This window comes from Gossypium arboreum, chromosome 13, assembly GCF_025698485.1.
Source record: "Gossypium arboreum isolate Shixiya-1 chromosome 13, ASM2569848v2, whole genome shotgun sequence".
NCBI lineage: Eukaryota > Viridiplantae > Streptophyta > Magnoliopsida > Malvales > Malvaceae > Gossypium > Gossypium arboreum.
The window spans coordinates 125,429,454-125,446,755 of NC_069082.1; the positions used below are offsets into that span (position 1 = coordinate 125,429,454).

General features: G+C 33.3%; 4 protein-coding genes across 6 annotated transcripts; all 4 read left to right on the forward strand.

The window, feature by feature from the left end:
• Positions 1-450: 450 nt before the first annotated feature.
• Positions 451-3,249, forward strand: LOC108461176 (nudix hydrolase 19, chloroplastic). Its single transcript, XM_017760910.2, has 6 exons — positions 451-1,101; positions 1,176-1,316; positions 1,413-1,517; positions 1,609-1,708; positions 2,066-2,158; positions 2,731-3,249. The coding sequence occupies exons 1-6, from the start codon at positions 469-471 to the stop codon at positions 3,021-3,023; spliced, it is 1,365 nt and encodes a 454-aa protein (XP_017616399.1). The 5' UTR covers positions 451-468; the 3' UTR covers positions 3,024-3,249.
• Positions 3,250-5,450: 2,201 nt separating this feature from the next.
• Positions 5,451-9,085, forward strand: LOC108461210 (zinc finger CCCH domain-containing protein 34-like). The gene is made up of 3 exons (XM_017760959.2): positions 5,451-5,707; positions 6,243-6,353; positions 7,075-9,085. Exons 1-3 carry the CDS (start codon positions 5,636-5,638, stop codon positions 8,476-8,478), a joined length of 1,587 nt encoding a protein of 528 aa, XP_017616448.1. The 5' UTR covers positions 5,451-5,635; the 3' UTR covers positions 8,479-9,085.
• A 1,565-nt stretch (positions 9,086-10,650) lies between these two features.
• On the forward strand, positions 10,651-12,525 carry LOC108462880 (uncharacterized protein At2g34160-like). Its single transcript, XM_017762789.2, has 5 exons — positions 10,651-10,998; positions 11,149-11,197; positions 11,758-11,820; positions 11,925-11,989; positions 12,271-12,525. Exons 1-5 carry the CDS (start codon positions 10,879-10,881, stop codon positions 12,370-12,372), a joined length of 399 nt encoding a protein of 132 aa, XP_017618278.1. The 5' UTR covers positions 10,651-10,878; the 3' UTR covers positions 12,373-12,525.
• Positions 12,526-13,898: 1,373 nt separating this feature from the next.
• LOC108464080 (chaperone protein dnaJ 49-like) lies at positions 13,899-17,051 on the forward strand. 3 transcript variants are annotated; one of them, XR_008277544.1, is made up of 3 exons: positions 13,905-15,346; positions 16,580-16,632; positions 16,698-17,051. XR_008277544.1 is itself a non-coding variant. In XM_017764168.2 (2 exons), exon 1 carries the CDS (start codon positions 14,187-14,189, stop codon positions 15,330-15,332), a length of 1,146 nt encoding a protein of 381 aa, XP_017619657.1. In that variant the 5' UTR covers positions 13,899-14,186; the 3' UTR covers positions 15,333-15,346; positions 16,698-17,051. The 3 variants fall into 3 exon arrangements, 2 of the variants coding, with proteins under 2 accessions (XP_017619657.1, XP_017619656.1); XM_017764168.2 differs by lacking the exon at positions 16,580-16,632 and having other exon boundaries at positions 13,899-15,346; XM_017764167.2 differs by having other exon boundaries at positions 16,580-17,051.
• Positions 17,052-17,302: the final 251 nt, after the last annotated feature.

Here is a 17,302-nt window from a genome sequence, read left to right on the forward strand (position 1 = left end):
GGCTTTTAATTTATTTTCTTTTTTACTTTGGTTATTATTTTTAATTCTGTTTGTTTGCCATCTTTAATAGGTTAGTTTGTACTTTGATTTATTTTATTATAAAGCGCAATTTAATTTATTTAAAAAAAAGTTTAATTTGACTTAAAATATAATTTAAAATTTTGTTTAAATTCATTTATATTTATAAATGACTAACTTAAATTTATTTTAGTTCGCTTATATTATTTTAATTTAATATTTATTAATTTTATATATTTTATTTATTAAAATTTTATATTTCGTCATCTTATTATTTTTTAAAATTTACATTATAGTAATTTAAAACTGATGAGAGTGGTCGGCCGATCAAACAATGGGACCCATCCACAAGAAAACGACAGGCCCTCAAACAGGACACGTGTCACCACACCAATCGCCTTAGTCATCACCTACCCCCTTCTACTCTCTGATTAAGTATCAACCACACCAATGGTCAAAAGGGCAGCCATGCTCTCTGTTTCTCTCTTCTTTTCTTCTTCTTCTTCCTCTCATCTGCTCTTCCTTTCTAAAACCCTAACAAAAAGGACCTGTTTTTCTTCCCTAGCCACCATGTCCATCAACCTTAACGCCCATGCATTTGCTGGTAACCCCATAAGATCCAAAACCCTTAAAGCCCATGACCCACTTTCCCCTTCTTCAGCTTTCCAGTCCCTCAAAACCCATCTCCTCCAAAACCCAGAAACCACCTCCCTTCCACCTCCTCCAAAGTCCCCTCTTTTCAAGGTCTTGCCTTTTAGAAAGGGCAGACCTTTAGCTTCTTCGTCTATCACAGGGAATAATGATGATGATGTGCCCAGTTGGCATCTGGGTTGGATCAGTTTACCTGATTGTAAGTACTTTCTGGGGAAATGTGGGATGGACTTGACTGAAGACTCTTTGGTTTATTTGGGTTCAAAGGTTGAAGACGATGTTGTTTATTGGGCTGTTGATGTTTCTGGGGAAAGTAGATTGGTCCCTGAATTGGGTAACAAACAATTTTGCTTTGTGGAGCTTAGAACACTAATGGTGGCTACTGATTGGTCTGATTCTATTGCCATGGGTGAATTGGCTATTGCTGGTCATGTAAGTGAAAAAAGCAGTTATTTTTGTGCTTTTAATCTTTGATTTTTGCATTGAACTGAAACCATTTGATTTAGGCTCGAGCATTGCTTGAATGGCACAACCTATCACGATTTTGTGGCCATTGTGGAGAAAAAACAATTCCCAAAGAAGCTGGAAGAAGGAAACAGTGCTCCAATGAATCCTGCAAAAAGAGGATTTACCCTCGTGTTGATCCTGTAAGAAAACCAGTTTTCTCTTTTTTATGTTCTGCAATTGAATATTTGAATAGGGATGTGTCTCTTTTATTATCTTTAACTAATGTTTTTCTCTAGGTTGTCATTATGTTGGTCATTGATAGAGAAAATGATCGTGCACTTTTAGGTAGACAGTCTAGATTCGTACCTCGAATGTGGAGTTGTTTAGCCGGATTCATAGAGGTAACTCGCCTTCATTTCCCATATCTTAGCGAATATGATGGATGTTTGTTTCCGCAGTTTCATTGTTGGATTATTTTCTTTTTTCCATTAGCCAGGGGAAAGCTTAGAAGAAGCAGTGAGGAGAGAAACACATGAAGAGGCCGGTATTGAAGTCGGAGAAGTTGTTTATCATAGTTCTCAGCCATGGCCGGGTAAACATTCTTCGAATGATACTTCATAATAAATTTATATGCTGATTTAGTTTAGAACTATATGTTTACTTGAACTCCTTGGAGGATCATATCCTCATACTCGTATTCGGATATGTGTTGGACATAGGTACTTGAAAAGAAAATTTAAAAATCGGAGCTACATAGGTTTAGACATAAACTTTGCAGCCTGCGCTTACTACTTGTAACTGTCTGTATTTTTCTAGCATTCTATTATCCTTGACTAGCTTCTTGCTTATCATTCTGCTCGAAAGTTCTATTTCGTATTTTCTATCCATGTTATGTAAGATATTTACATCTATTACTTTTTAAAATCACTAATCTGATTTTTTTTGTCAGTTGGTCCGAGTAGCATACCGTGCCAGTTGATGGTCGGGTTCTTTGCATACGCTAAATCTCTTGAAATAAACGTGGATAAGGAAGAACTAGAAGGTACTTGAATGCACGTAAATGTATTCTCATTTACAGTTTTCCTTTCTAGGTTGCTTTATCTTCGAGAACATAATTTCTTGCCATATAATTCTATTATTTTTCTTCACTCCCAGAAAACTTATAGGTACATCTATGCTTTGAAAGCCATTCTTAATCTGTAGGAAACATAATTTCTGGTCCTTTTCTGATGTATTTCTTCTATTCTTTTTCTTCACTGCCGGAAATCTGTGGTGTGTAGAACATGCTTAATCTATACATCTGCTATCAGTGGCTTTTGCCTCGTTGTGTGCCATTGGTGACGTTCCATTGCATTTGATGTTCAATAGGTTCCCTAGATTTTGCCATAGAATCATATAAAGAAACAAGTTATGGTTAGTGGATTGCATCATAATTGATATACAAACACGCATGTCAGCTCTTGTTTCATGTTTGCACTCACGTACCCTAGAAGCCCTACGACAGTCTCTCCCTCGAGCATGCTAGTCGAGTTTTGTTTTCTCGTTTTGAAGTCCTCATACCTATTCGCTGCAGTTCAAAAATAGCAATAATGGTGATACTTTTTGTATGTCTAGACGCACAGTGGCACAGTAGAGAAGACGTGAGGAAAGCATTGGCGGTTGCAGAATACAAGAAGGCGCAAAAAACGACTGCAGCCAAAGTAGATCAAATGTGCAAAGGAGTCGAGAAGGGACAGAGTTTGTCGGCAGATTTTAACGTCGAAAGTGGGGAACTCGCTCCCATGTTTTTCCCCGGTCCATTCGCGATTGCCCATCACCTCATCTCTACCTGGGCTAATCAAGATGTACCAACTGACGGTGTCAAAGCCGGCTCGAAACAGCCTAGCAGTTCCATTTTGAATCTATAGCTCTTCATCTTCTACTATAAATATATCAATAATCATTAAAAAAATATGAATGAAAGCAATTCACCTTTTTTTCACTTCTTAGGGTATTACTCTGTAAAGTTTGCCATTTTGGTTTGTGTAATCAACGATCGGATTCAATGCTCAAACACTGATTCATTTATGTACGCTTTCTAGCGTAATTCCAACATGGGAATTTACATATATATACTTGGTTAGTACTGATTAATTGATTTATGTTTTGCTTCAATGATTCAATTTGCAGGAGTTAGAATGTTCTTTCATGGTTGCCATGTTTATGACAACAAGTATTAGATATAGTTACGACATTGAAGATGATATTGTTAGAATATATATAAATAATAGTATATTTTGTACTTTCGCGTAATGTGATGTAAATTATATTCTATTCGTTTTCACAATATATAATAATTTAATTATATGTGTTTTGAGGGTTAAATTGGTAGAAAATGTAAATATGGAAGGTTAAGTTTATTGAAATATTTAAAAATAGGACCAAATTGATAGAATGTGTAAGTATAAGTATTGAAGATTAAATGTGTTAACCTCGTTATTTTCGTTAGCCATTTAAGATGACCAAATCAAAAACATCAAAAAACATTCATGACAAAATTGAAAAGAGAAATTAGTGTTTACCCTATAGAAATGGTATAAGATCCTACAGAGTTCCTAATAAACACTTTTTCTCATTTTCTTAGAATGCATTAAAATTAAATGGATTAATATGTAGTTTGCTCCCTAAATTTATTCAAAAATACTTAGTTGGCACTTAAATTTGTATTCTTTCACCTAGGTTCGTATCTTTCCACTAACATCATTAGTTCATACTGAAGTAACACTAAAAATTAATTTGTTGGTAACACAGGACAACCTGTCAACATGTCACGTGGCAGATGTAAAATTAAAACTTTTAAAAATAAATTAATTAATAAAAAATATAAATTTTGTCAAGGTTCATTCTTGGTATGAAAAAAAATTATACTTTTTAAATTAATTTATATATTTTTAAAGATTTTTTAAATTTATATTCGTCACATGCATATTGAGAGGCAAACTACATGTTGATCAAGCTCAAATTGAGTTATGTTGGATTTTAGAAAGAGAAAAAGATAAAATATGCTATAGGTTCTTATACTTTTCACAAATTTAAAATTTAATCCTTATACTTTTATTTTCAAGAATTTAGATCGTCTACTTTTCATATTTCAAAATTTAGGTCTCATTGTTAACATTTTTTTTGTTAATTTATTGGTATGCCATTTTGAAATTAAAAGAGGAGAAGAAGAAAACTCACTTAGTAGCAATATAACTAAAAAATAACATTATAATAAACTTGAATTTGAAAAAAAATTAATTGTGTTAACAGTTTAATCTAAATTTTGAAATTTAAAAGGTAAATGAATTAAATTCTTAGAAATAGAAGTATGAGGACTAAATTCCAAATTTATGAAAAATATAAGGATTTATGACATATTTTAACCCCAAAATTTATGGAATTTTGTTATTAGTCCTATATTATGTGCAATTTATGGATTTCAGTCTTTATACTCGATTTGATTAATCTTAATCTTTGAATTTTTGAATTTTGAAATTTAAGTATTGACCCAAATGATATCAATTAAATTCATTATGTCAAAATCTTCTATTAGTCGTATATAAAGTGTACATTGTAGATATAGTTCATTTTCTCTAATATGATCGTAATCTCTATACTTTGTTATTTCTAAAATTTTAATCTTGACTAAAATGGTAGCCATTGAATTCATGATTAGGCCTTTTTATGAGTATTTATTCGAGATAGCACATGATATTACAAATATTGTAATATATTTGACGTTAATATTTTGGAAATAGTTGAATTTATATTTGATAATAGTTTAGTCAATAGTGAAATTTCTATATTTTAAAATATACTGATTAAAAATAAATAAATCGAATATAGAGATTCAATTTGTAACTTATGCATAATATAGGATTAACAATAAAATTTGACCTATAAATTATGTCCAAATTTGAATTGGATCAATTTGACCCGTTTTATTGTTTAAATAAAAACAAGATATTAAAATTCCTCAAAAAAATTGACTGACTCTTAATTCGATTGGCATGGACATTATTGCCAAAGTTTGAGTGCGCTGAAACTCATTGTCCTCCTATTTATGGGTTTGAAAACAACTATGGTAGTTCCAATAAAAAGGAGTAGATATTATTCAAAAACGTTACGAATCTGCAAACTTTCAATAGTTTAATAACTTAAATAAAAACTTTTGAATAACTTAGTGACCATTTTGTAACTTTTTGAAGTTGAATAACTAAAACGTAAACTTACTAATAGTTTAATGACTTTAGGTGTAGTTTAACCGGAAACAAAAATAAATTTTATAATAAATTTAAACCCGAATTAAATCAAGCGCTCCCGTTATTAACACTGTTTTCATTTTTTGTTTTCTTTATTTCGTGCTCGTCAGTTTTCACTTTTCCGCCATGTAAATTTGTAAACCCAAGCAGTGCTCTCGGTGTGTCAGTCTTTTTTTCACAATTTTTTTCTTCTCATTTTTCATGAAAAGCATAAAATAGCAAAAATAAAATAAAAAATGGAGGAACAATTTCTCAAACGCAACACCGATTGCGTTTATTTCTTAGCATCTCCTTTCACTTGCAAGAAGGTATATTTTTTCTTTCACACTTTCCGATTTTCAGCTCGCATTTTGTTTTTGCTTTTATTTTTTCCGATTAATTTTTTTTATTTGTATGCTTCTGTCACTGCATCTCAAGGATCTGGATATTTAGGGTTAATTTTTGTTTTAAAAAAATTAATATTCCATATGAAAGATGGTGTGTATATATATATATATATGTTTCTTTTTCTTTTCTTTTTTTGCGTTTGTTTAATTTATTACATATATTTTCTCCATTTTCAATAGCCGCGAATTCTAATGTAATAAGAGTCTGTTTGGATTTTATTTTTTTCTGGGTATTACTTACAGTTAACCATTTGCGTTCTCAAAATATTAAACGTGAAAACCAAAGGTAAAAGGAAAATTAATATGAATAACTTGATGTGTACATATAAAGTATAGACATGAAATTATTATCTGGAGAAATCTAATTATTTTATTCTTTCTGTTTGGGTTTATGGATTGATGTTTTCCATTTTAATTTGTTTAATTCTTGTTTGTTTGTTTTTTTTTTTTAAATCAGGGACTAGATTGCGAGTATCGGCATAGTGAAGTTGCCAGGCTCAACCCGAGGGACTGCTGGTATTGGTTGGCTGGGAATTGTATTAATCCGACTTGTGGTTTTCGGCATCCTGTGAGCTCGTTGTCTATTTTGAAAAGTTCATACCGATTATTGGAATGATATATTGTGAACGAATCAGATCTTTTTACATGTTCTGGAAATTTTACAGTTGAATCTATCATGAATTGTAGCTTTAGAACAAAATATTGCATGGACACAACACGAAAGGCCATCATAATAGGATTGTAATATTTGGATCGGTTACTTGATATGTTGCCTGGATATCGCACTTGCATTTATGGTGTATCTATGTTTGTTGCAGCTTCCTCTATGTTGCCTCGGTTTCACCTGTACATTTAAAATGTTTTGATCATTTATTCATTTTAAGGAAAAAAGAAAATGCTTAAAAGACTTTGGTGGGTCCTTTATTGCCGACGTGCTGTGAATTTACTAGAATTATGGAGTTCCATGATTTTATTATCCGACGTCTATTTTTGATTCTCATCATGTTTGGCTATCTAGGAACATTAAACGCAGAGCATTAGAAGCAATTATATGTTAAAAAGGGTAAAGTATAAATGCCTTCGCAACTGGTACTGGTGTATTTGGCATCTAACGTCTATCTTAAACGACCCATTTAATGCATGTGCCTTTTGAGTGATTGTAATGGAACTTCTTTCCCCTATATAATATGTCCTTTTCGAATGAGCTATTAATTGATATTCTTGGCTTTTTCTAGTTATTGCTTGGCCGCTCGATGTGGTCATATGAACTAAATTCTTTGTTTTCGCAGCCATTGGATGTGCATTCTCAAGTTCCATCTGAATCGGCTGCATTGCCATACCAATGTTCTACAGCAGCGAACAAGACAAATTTGCCTTGTTACTTTTACTTCAACGGTTTCTGCAATAAAGGTGACAGATGCTCTTTTCTGCATGGCCCCGATGACAGTACCATTACTGTAAATTCTTTAAAAACTGGTGCTCTTCCCTTGGACCGTAAGACATTCGTCGAAAATGATGTTGGAGCAGTTCAGACAGAAACACATCCCAATCCTTCTAAAACTGCCCCGAATTCTATCAAGGACACCGGTGTGCAGCTTAAAACGAACCTCCAACAACCAGTGCCCAAAACTATGATAAAGAGGAGTGTCTCTCCAAAAACATCTGTTTTTGATTTAGAGCAAGCTGGTTTTGTTAGTTCACAATCCTTGCTTCTAAAAGAAGGCATCACTCAAACCGGATCTCCGATCTGCACAGATGAAAGTTTGGAGGAGCAATTGGATGACCCCTTTGAGCCAGAGGAGAGGTGGGAGTCCTCTGAAGGTTTCGATGTTCTCGTGGATAACAAATCAGAGGATTTGGATTATGGGAATGATTCGGAATATCAGAAGGACCCTGAAGAGGAGCAGACAGATTACTTCTTTAGTTATGATTATGAAGATTCAGTTCAGCATGAGACCAGGTACCCGGATTTAGAATTTTCGTATGATCGAGATGTGTATGATGCTTATGAGGGTTCAGACAATGAGTATATTTTCAATAATCCGAGGAATCCTTTTGTCCACCCCGGAGATAAAAGAAGGCTGGATTCCATGTTTTCCCAAAAGAGAAGGAGACTCTTGCCCTTCGAACGGTCAATTGATGTGGATCTTAGAGACTATTTGAGTAAACGCAGGGTAGTCAAGGGCAATCCTCTCAAGTGTTTGTCAAGGTCTGAATATTCTCATCTGATCAGTCGAAGTCTGGAAAGGCCACGAAGGCGTAGTATGGGTCGGAAATTAAGTGGAAGACTGGCATCAAAAGTGGGGAAGCATTATATTGAATCAACAGGAGGCCAAGTTGGTTTTCGCAATGGTACCAACAGGCATGGCTGGCTCAAGCACTTGGAGCCTAACCGCTCCATCAGGCGGCCTTATAGGGAAAAAAAGCTGCCTAGGCGGAAGTCTGTTTCATCTGAGGTTTCTAGAAATCTGATTTCAAGGGAGAGGAAATACGAAGATGCATCTACTGCTTTTACAGGTCCCAAGACCCTCGCCCAGATTAGAGAAGAGAAGAGGAAAACTGAAGAAAACGGTGGGAAAATGAGGCATTCAATCATAACTGCATCAGCAGACTTCCAGGGTCCAAAACCTTTGAGTGAAATCCTCAAGGACAAGGAGCGGCTAGCCAAAAAAGGAACAAATTTCTTAAGTTGATTCGAATTAAGGACCTTAGCTCTTTCCATTCTTACCAAAAAAAAAAAAAAAGTTACCTTTAGATCTTAGATTCAACCTCTTGCCATATTCTCTGAAGTTTCGAAAATGTTGGTCCCAACATTTTACTCTTATTACCAGTAAAGACGAGGAAAACTTGAAGGAGTCAACCTACAGGATGATATGAAGTGTTGGACTCTTTTGATATTTCTTCTATCGGATACCCCTGACCATAGACAATGGAACTTAACCCCAGAAACAGGCAAGTTGTTAGCATATCCTTTGTAGACTTTATTACCCGGAAGTTCTTCCTGGTTTCTTGTATAGAGTTTTCTATGAATATTCAGGATACAGTATTTTCTTGCATATCATTTTGAGAAGTTTCTCTGCGTATAACTGCAATGGTTAACCAGTTAAACAAGAATTTGTCCAGTCCTTTCTACGTTACAATGTTCTGTGTGTTGTCTTTCGGTGGTCTTTCTCCAAATGCAAGGGTGTATTGATTCAATGGTCAGTAGATTATGAATCAAATAGAAATATTGGATTATGTAAAAAATTTGAACAGTTAAATGGGAAGTTGCACAATCCTGTTGCGCTACCCTAAGATAAAGAGATACTCCTATATATATTGCAGAGCACGAGAGACACAACATCTCTTTCTTTCTCAAGAAATACCCAAGTATTCTTCCTCTCTTCAAACTCTTACTCCAAATCTCTGTTTGTCACAGGTGAACTGACTTTCTCATCTCTATCATCTTCTTCTTATCTCCTCCCTTAGGGGTGAACCTAAAAAAATCATTTAGGGCGGAATTAAGTTATAAATTTTAATAATAGTTAAAATGCAATTTCACCTTTGTATTAGTTAATATCTTCATTTTTTTTTAAAGGACTAAACTAAAAGCTTATTATTTTTGTGACGTAAAATGTAATTTTATCATTATTAATTTATAATTTTATATATTTTAAAGAGTAAAAAAGTAATTTATCAATTTTAAGTGAGCCCAAAGCCCGTGCCTGTCTCGTTGCCTTTGTCCTCCCTTGTTGACACTTTTGTATCAGCAAAATTTAATTTATATAAGATAATAATGATATTTTGGTTGATATGGTAAAGTCAAAGATTTAATATGCTTTTGTTTTAGATTCAAATCTTGCCATCATACAAGAAGATAAAAAAATTATGGTAGTCTTTATTAATAGTTTAAAATTTGAATTTTTGGTACTTTTGTAGATTGGATTAGTGTCGCGTTATTGTAGCATAAACTCAGTCAAACATTTAAATGATAATATATAATATTTAGTTAAAGTATTATACTGAGTCTTATCAAATTAGTCTTTTACTGTTAAATAAATCAATTTAATCCTTTCACTATTAAAAGAATGGTAAACTATTAAAATAATTACTTTTGTTTGCCTTAGGTTACTCATAAAAACATAAAAAAACTACATTAAAAGAAATAAAGAAAGGAAGAAAACAAGAGAGAAGTAGAAGTGAGTGAGAAATAAAGAAAAAAAAAAGAGGAAAGTTAAAAGAACATAAAATAAAAAAATTAAATTGCTCAAAATAAAAAAATATAGGAAATAATTGTAGAATTTAACCTAAAATTTTCGTTTGGAATGATGATTTAACGTGCCACATCAGCTTACCGCTACACTGTTAACAGCAATTAATGGCTCAGTGACTAAAATGTTACAACATAATAACGTAAGCGACTAAAACGTAACGTTTCAAACATAAGCGACTAAAATGTAATCTAAGACAAACAAAAGTAACTATTTTAATAGTTTACCCTAAAGATAATTAAATAAGACTAAATTTAAACAAAATTTACATTTATTGTTAAAAATGTCTTATTGTTTAACAAAGTTAATATTTTTAAAACTTCTATGGTTATGCAAATCAACTTTTTTTTTTAGAGTTGAGCGGTAAATTAATAAAATGATTTTTGATATCAATTTTGAAACAATAAATATTAATTTTGTGAAAATTTGGCCTTATTTGATATTTTTAATATTATATCATTTAACAATAAAAGGATTAATTTGATTCCACTCCTGTAATAGAGGGACCAACCATAAATTTCACCGGTAGTATTTACAATACTTCCCAACAAATATTTAAAATTCCAATCCTAACAGAGGTACGAGTTTCTAACCTAATAGAAATATTACTTGATAATAAAATATTTACAACGTAATCATAATAATTAAAAATTATTTTCAAAGTGTATATAAAAAAATTTATTATCTTTTCAGGTCACCTCAGTTCCCGAACAGTGAGAAAGAGAAACCCTAGCCAGTCATAGCCACCCACAACCACAAGATTCAACCCAAATCAAAACACACAGAGCTCGGCAGAAATCTGCTGTGTTTTAGGGTTTGAGTTGCAAGGGTCTCAAGAAAAAAATGGAAGAAATCACCCAAGGAGTCAACAACATCAACTTGGCCGCCGATTCCCACAAGAAGAACCGGATTCAAGTCTCCAATACCAAAAAGCCCTTGTTTTTCTACGTTAATCTCGCCAAGGTTCCCCCCCCCCATTTTCCTTTTCCAAGTCCTATAAAGTGTTGAATTAGAATAATCCTAGTAAACTTTTAGTGATTTTTTTAGGGTTTTTCTGATCTGGGTATTTTCCTTTAACATTAATGAGATAACCTTTTTTTTTTCTTTTTACAGAGATATATGCAACAGTACAATGAGGTGGAGTTGTCTGCCCTTGGCATGGGTACGGTTTGGACTCTTCAATCCTCCATTTGTAATTTTTTTTAATAATATTAATTGTTCATTCTCATTATATAATTTTTATTTAATATTCCCTTACTGAAGTTGTTTATGTTTAGATTGTTTTAACTGTACACAGCATTGAAGCTTTGTGGTTTGGTTTTAGCATTTTTTTTCCTTTATAAATATTGCCCTGGTGCTAATCTCCAATACCCTTGCTTTGACTTTAGGATTTAACGATGTGCTTGTTTATGGGTGGATATTGTGCATTTAGATGTGGTAAAGCTTTAATTTTATGATAAAAAACAGGTTGTAAGTTGGGGGTAAAGGGAGGGTTTGCTAATGTTTATTCGAATCCTAGACCTGGGCTATGCCACATCTTAAGGATGGTTGCACAAACCAACCGAGCTAAGCTCTGGGTTTGATGTGGTAAAGTTTTTTCTCGAGTGCAAAATGGTATTGTACTGTATTATTCATTGATGAACCTATAAATAATTGCTTATTCTACATTGTTGAGAATTGTGGTGAATCGGTCTTTTCATTGATCATTTTATATATGCACAGCTATTGCGACGGTCGTCACGATTGCAGAAATTCTGAAAAACAATGGTTTGGCTGTTGAGAAGAGTAAGCTATCTTTCACCTTTCTTATACATAATTGAAAAGATAAAACCCCATTAATGCAACCATTGAATCCTGATAATGCTGTGAATCAACCTGCACCTGTTTAGAGATCACAACCACAACTGTTGACATGAAGGAGGACTCTAGAGGGCGTCCGGTCCAAAAAGCAAAGGTAAAAGATCAGCGTATTAGTTCTTCATTCTTCCTTTCACACATGGTACAGTTTATGCAAAAGTCATATTCACAAGCTGAGAAACATGTTCTCTGTCCTTACAAGATAATCCAGGGAAAAACCAGTATCAAATTTCATATTCTGTTGTCCCCCCGTCATTGGTTCTTATTTAACTCTAATGTCATATAGCCATTGCAGTGCTGACTATTGTTCTTCCTCTTAGCTTGAATACTGATATACATACATATATATATATATATTGGTTTTATGTTGTTTCTCAGATTGAGATATTGTTGGGAAAGACTGAAAACTTTGACGAATTAATGGCGGCAGCTGCCGAAGAAAGAGATGGTGTGGTGGTTGAAGAAGAGCAACAGACTTGAAACTCGAAATAAGCTTTATTTATTTGTTAGCCTTATATTGACTTTTAAGGCACTTAGGCATTTTTACACATTGTAGGTATTTTGAGTTTATCTTGGTGGTACTTGGATGCTAAATTAAATTAAATTAAAAAGAATATTTGTTTACTTTTTCAATCTTCCATTCTATTTACTGATTTTATTTCCTTTTTCTTGGGGGGTTATATCTTCTTTAAATATGTTGGTGCCATGTTGGTATCATTGTGAAGTATGCCTTAATGACAATTATGGTTTAACCTTCTTCACATTTTCAACATAATTACATTTGGTATTTAACTTTTGCTAATTTAATTGAAATGTTTTATAAAAGGGTCAGTTGGATCCAAAATATTTTTTTAAAGGTAAATTTATTAATTTATTCAATAAATAGAATTATATAATTTAAGGAAAAATATAATAAATACTGTAAGTAAATGATGAATGATAAGTTTCATTAACACACCATAGAATATTATGACAAATTGACAATTGGTTTTGTCACAATTCAAGTTTGATATATCTGTAATGATTGTAAGCATTTAATATGATAAGAAAATAAATCCCGAATGGTCCAAAGAGACGAGCAAAATTAACAAAAGAATTAAGCATTCACCAAACTAGAGAATACGATAATAAAATTATCCTTAAAACCACTTGTAAAACTAAGATTAAATATATAAGTAAGACTAAAAAACTTGTTACAAGAGTAAACAAAAAACTTCTAAAATTAGAGACTTATTAAATCATGGAAAAACAAAAAAATATAAAACTTAAGATAATACGGGTTTAAATCGACTTGTGAAAGACTACTGGTGGCTAGTGGAGTTTTAGCCAACAATAAAAAATTAATTGACGAGAATGCTTTTTATTTTTATAATATTAGTAAATTTATATTTAAAAGTAATTATAATTTAACACATTTAAAAATGTGAAAAACTGTGATAATTACAATTATAATTTGATTTAATTATAAATTAATATTATTAGTTAAAACGGACCTAAAATGTTAATTTTATTGATGTAAAATAGAATTTTTACTTGAATAGAATTCTAAACATATTAATTTTCACTTAATTAATATTAAAGTTAATTATATTAATTTGTTGAATATTTTAAAAATAATATAATATTTGATTTATAAATTAATGCAATTTAATTATACACAATAATTCAAATAACAAATATTATTTTATACTAATTATTGTAGATTAATTACGTAAAATTACATTTAACACATTTGACATTAAATTTAATTACAACATAAATTTAATTAGATTAAAGCAAACTCAAACTTTAAATATTAAAATGTAATTTAACCCATATTTTAAAGGAATATAATTTTATTTCCTTTAACCTAATTCGAGGCTAAATATTTTATTATTTATAAATTAGTGAATTAAAAATTCAGTACATAACAAAAACTTTTAAATCAACTCAAAAGGCGAAATTAATATAAACTAATTTTTTGAGAGATATTGATATAAATTATTAAATTCTAGAATTATTTAAATAATATAAAAATTGATTTAAATGATAAAATCTTTATCCCCAAAGATCAACAATTTCACGGAAACTCTTTCTTCCTTTTCACAATTTCCTCTTCCCTTTGGCTTCTTCTTCCTATTTCCAGAAATTCAGCCCCCCTATTTTCACTATCAATAGCATATGAACCCTTATTAGCCTATTTCCCTTTTTCCCTTTTTACCCCCTAGTTCTTCTAGGGCAAAGATTCCCCAATTTCCCTTCTTCAATTTCGATCCTTTATCTCTTGAATTTGATTTTTTTTTTTAAATTCAATCATGGATGGCAACAAAGACGATGCTTTGAAATGCTTGAAAATCGGAAAAGATGCTTTGGACGCCGGAGATCGAGCCCGTGCCCTCAAATTCCTCACCAAAGCTCGTCGTCTTGACCCATCGCTTCCTATCGAGAATCTCTTATCTGCGGCGGAAGGAGGGAAATCTGACGATCGGCCGGCTTCGGAACCTGTTGGGTCTGCTAAAGATCCGTCTGGGTCTTCTCCATCTAAACCTTCTGATCAACCCTCGATTCGTCGGAGGAATATACCGAATGGATCGGCTGCGTCTGCTTCTGCTTCTTCTCCGGCGTCGGCGTCAGCGTCAGCGTCGGCCGCTGGGGGTACCTACACCGAAGAACAAATCGTAATCGTGAAGCAAATCAGGAAAAAGAAGGATTATTATGAGATTTTGGGGTTAGAGAAATCGTGTTCCGTTGATGATATTCGAAAAGCTTATCGGAAACTGTCTTTGAAAGTTCATCCCGATAAGAACAAAGCTCCCGGTGCTGAGGAAGCTTTCAAGGCGGTTTCGAAAGCGTTTCAGTGCCTAAGCAATGAAGAAAGTAGGAAAAAGTACGATCTTGTTGGATCAGATGAACCTGTTTATGAAAGGAGAGCTTCACCGTTCCGTGGCGCGGGCAATGGATTCAACGGCTTTTACGATACTGATTTTGATGCCGATGAGATATTTAGAAACTTCTTCTTCGGTGGGATGCCTCCGGCGACGACCCAATTTCGAAGTTTCAATTTTGGGCCTGGAATGGGAGCTAGAATGGGGGATCAAGGCTCCACTGGATTCAACATCCGAATGCTGATTCAGTTGTTGCCGGTTCTTTTAATCCTCTTGTTTAGCTTTTTACCATCATCTGAGCCTGTTTTTTCACTGTCCAGGTCGTATCCTTATGAGTACAAGTTCACAACAAAGAATGGTGTGAACTATTATGTGAGGTCCACAAAATTTGAGCAGGATTATCCGACTAATAGTGTCGAGCGTGTAAGGATCGAGGAGCGTGTTGAGAGAGATTATTACTCTGTTTTGGCTCAGAATTGTAGGTTTGAGCTTCAGCGGCAGCAATGGGGATTTATCCGCGAGACTCCGCATTGTGATTTGTTGGAGAAATTTCAGTCTGCTGCGGCAGCAGCTTAATGGCTTCTATTAAGGTCTTTTCCATGCTCCTGTATTATTTTCTTGTTCCATTAAGTTTTGAGTGCAATAATTGTGACCATTAAGCATGGGAATAATACTGGCATGTTTGTGATTATGACATGTCGATATAGGGGTTCGGAGTATATAGTTTGATAGCTTGTTATGCATTTGATATTGACTTTATTAATATAACCTCATCTATGTCTGAATGATATGTTTATGCGTCAAGCTTGATGATAGTATGCCTGTGTTATTAGCTTCATGATGATCAAAATTAAATGTGGTTTAGTTAGAGTTGAAACCTATATCATTTTTGTTCCTTTAATATGCTCTAATTGTTCTTAACCACTCTGCTCCCATTGAAAATAGTTCTTAAAGCAGTTATTGGCACTCTATGCTAGTACTTGTATATGTTCTAGAATTATGTTTGTTGTTGTTACTAGGGATGAGGTCTTGGAACTTTTTCGACCAAAATCGTGCCATCAAAACAACTGATGTGACCTCCGACTCAAACAACCTAGGATACACAATAATAAGCTAAAATACATATTCATAACTATTACTCACCCTCATCAGAACTCCTGATGTAATGTGCCCCCTATTCAAGACTACATGCAGCTTTATATATTATAGATGCTTCCAGGGACTTATTACCTTGCTTCGATTTCAACAAATTATGGAAAGCAATGTCTCTTTGTAATTTTGGCAGTGCTTGACGTTGTTATGCTCATTTGCAGTAACAGACAACTTTCTCCTGCTAGCGGGTACATGCATACACTTTATCTATGGAGCTCAAACATGACAAAAAGTTTGCCTTTTTCAAATTGTTCCTTTCTAAACACCAAATACGGTGTTTAAGCTAAAGTGCATACATAGTTACATCATCTACAATGCTGGAGCTTAGCTAGGTCTAGTGGTTGCATGTTCTTTTGGTGTACTGCTTGAGGATTCTTATGAAGGAGTTTGAGTAAGGACAACTTGAATCGCTCCTTGTTTTTAGGCATATCTAAACTCTTGGTTTTGTTGTATGTCTTTTGATCTATGATGTCATTCGACCATGCAACAATGATTTCCTTCTGTTTGTAGCATGCTGATTTTCGTATTTCATCAGTCATTTACTGTTGTTAAACATAAATTTGATCTTCATTTATTACCTGTGGGGTTTTCATGGCACCCAGTGTGAGGTGGTATTTTTCGTTAACTGTAATCCTAATGAATGAATTGGATATAATCTGTCATTTGAGCAGGTATCACCGGAGATGAAAATACCTTTTGTCATCGCTTGCTTGTGCTGATGAAGGTGTTGAGAAAGAGTGACTTCCCCCCTCCGTCTTAATACGCTAACAATGTCCATTTGTGATGCAGGCGATAGACCGAACGAAAAAGGTCGTGAATTGTTGCATTGCACTCTCTGCTTTCTGCCCATGCTATGCAAACACACGCAACTGCACTCTGTTTTGGACAGTACTCTTGACATGGCAAAAAAAACACTAAATCTTTGCAATTTCCATAATTTTTAAGGTTTCCAGATCCTGTATATGGGGTTCTAAAGTTTGCTAAGAGAGCATTAGACCACATACTAATTTTGTTTCTTGACATTGTTTAATGTAAGATCCTATATATCAAGATTGATGCTTGTCCAGAATATTTATCTGGACTCATATTGCATATGCAGACCATCCCATTTTGATGTTAATTAAGCTATATTGACAGATAAAACTGGTCTTCATTTCTTGCATGCCTTGATCCTGTTTTCTATCATGAATTGTGAGCAATGGATTGTGTTTTAGATGTTGTATTGGGACATTTTCTGGGGTTTTCAGAACTTTTAGAGCAAAAGTGTTTTCTAAAACTGGACCGGTGGTCAAACTTTTGGTTCGCTGGTTTAATTTGATCAATTTGTTTAGTTTAACTAAATAATTCATTAAAAACTCATTAAAAAATTATTGTTCAACTAGTTCAATAGCCTG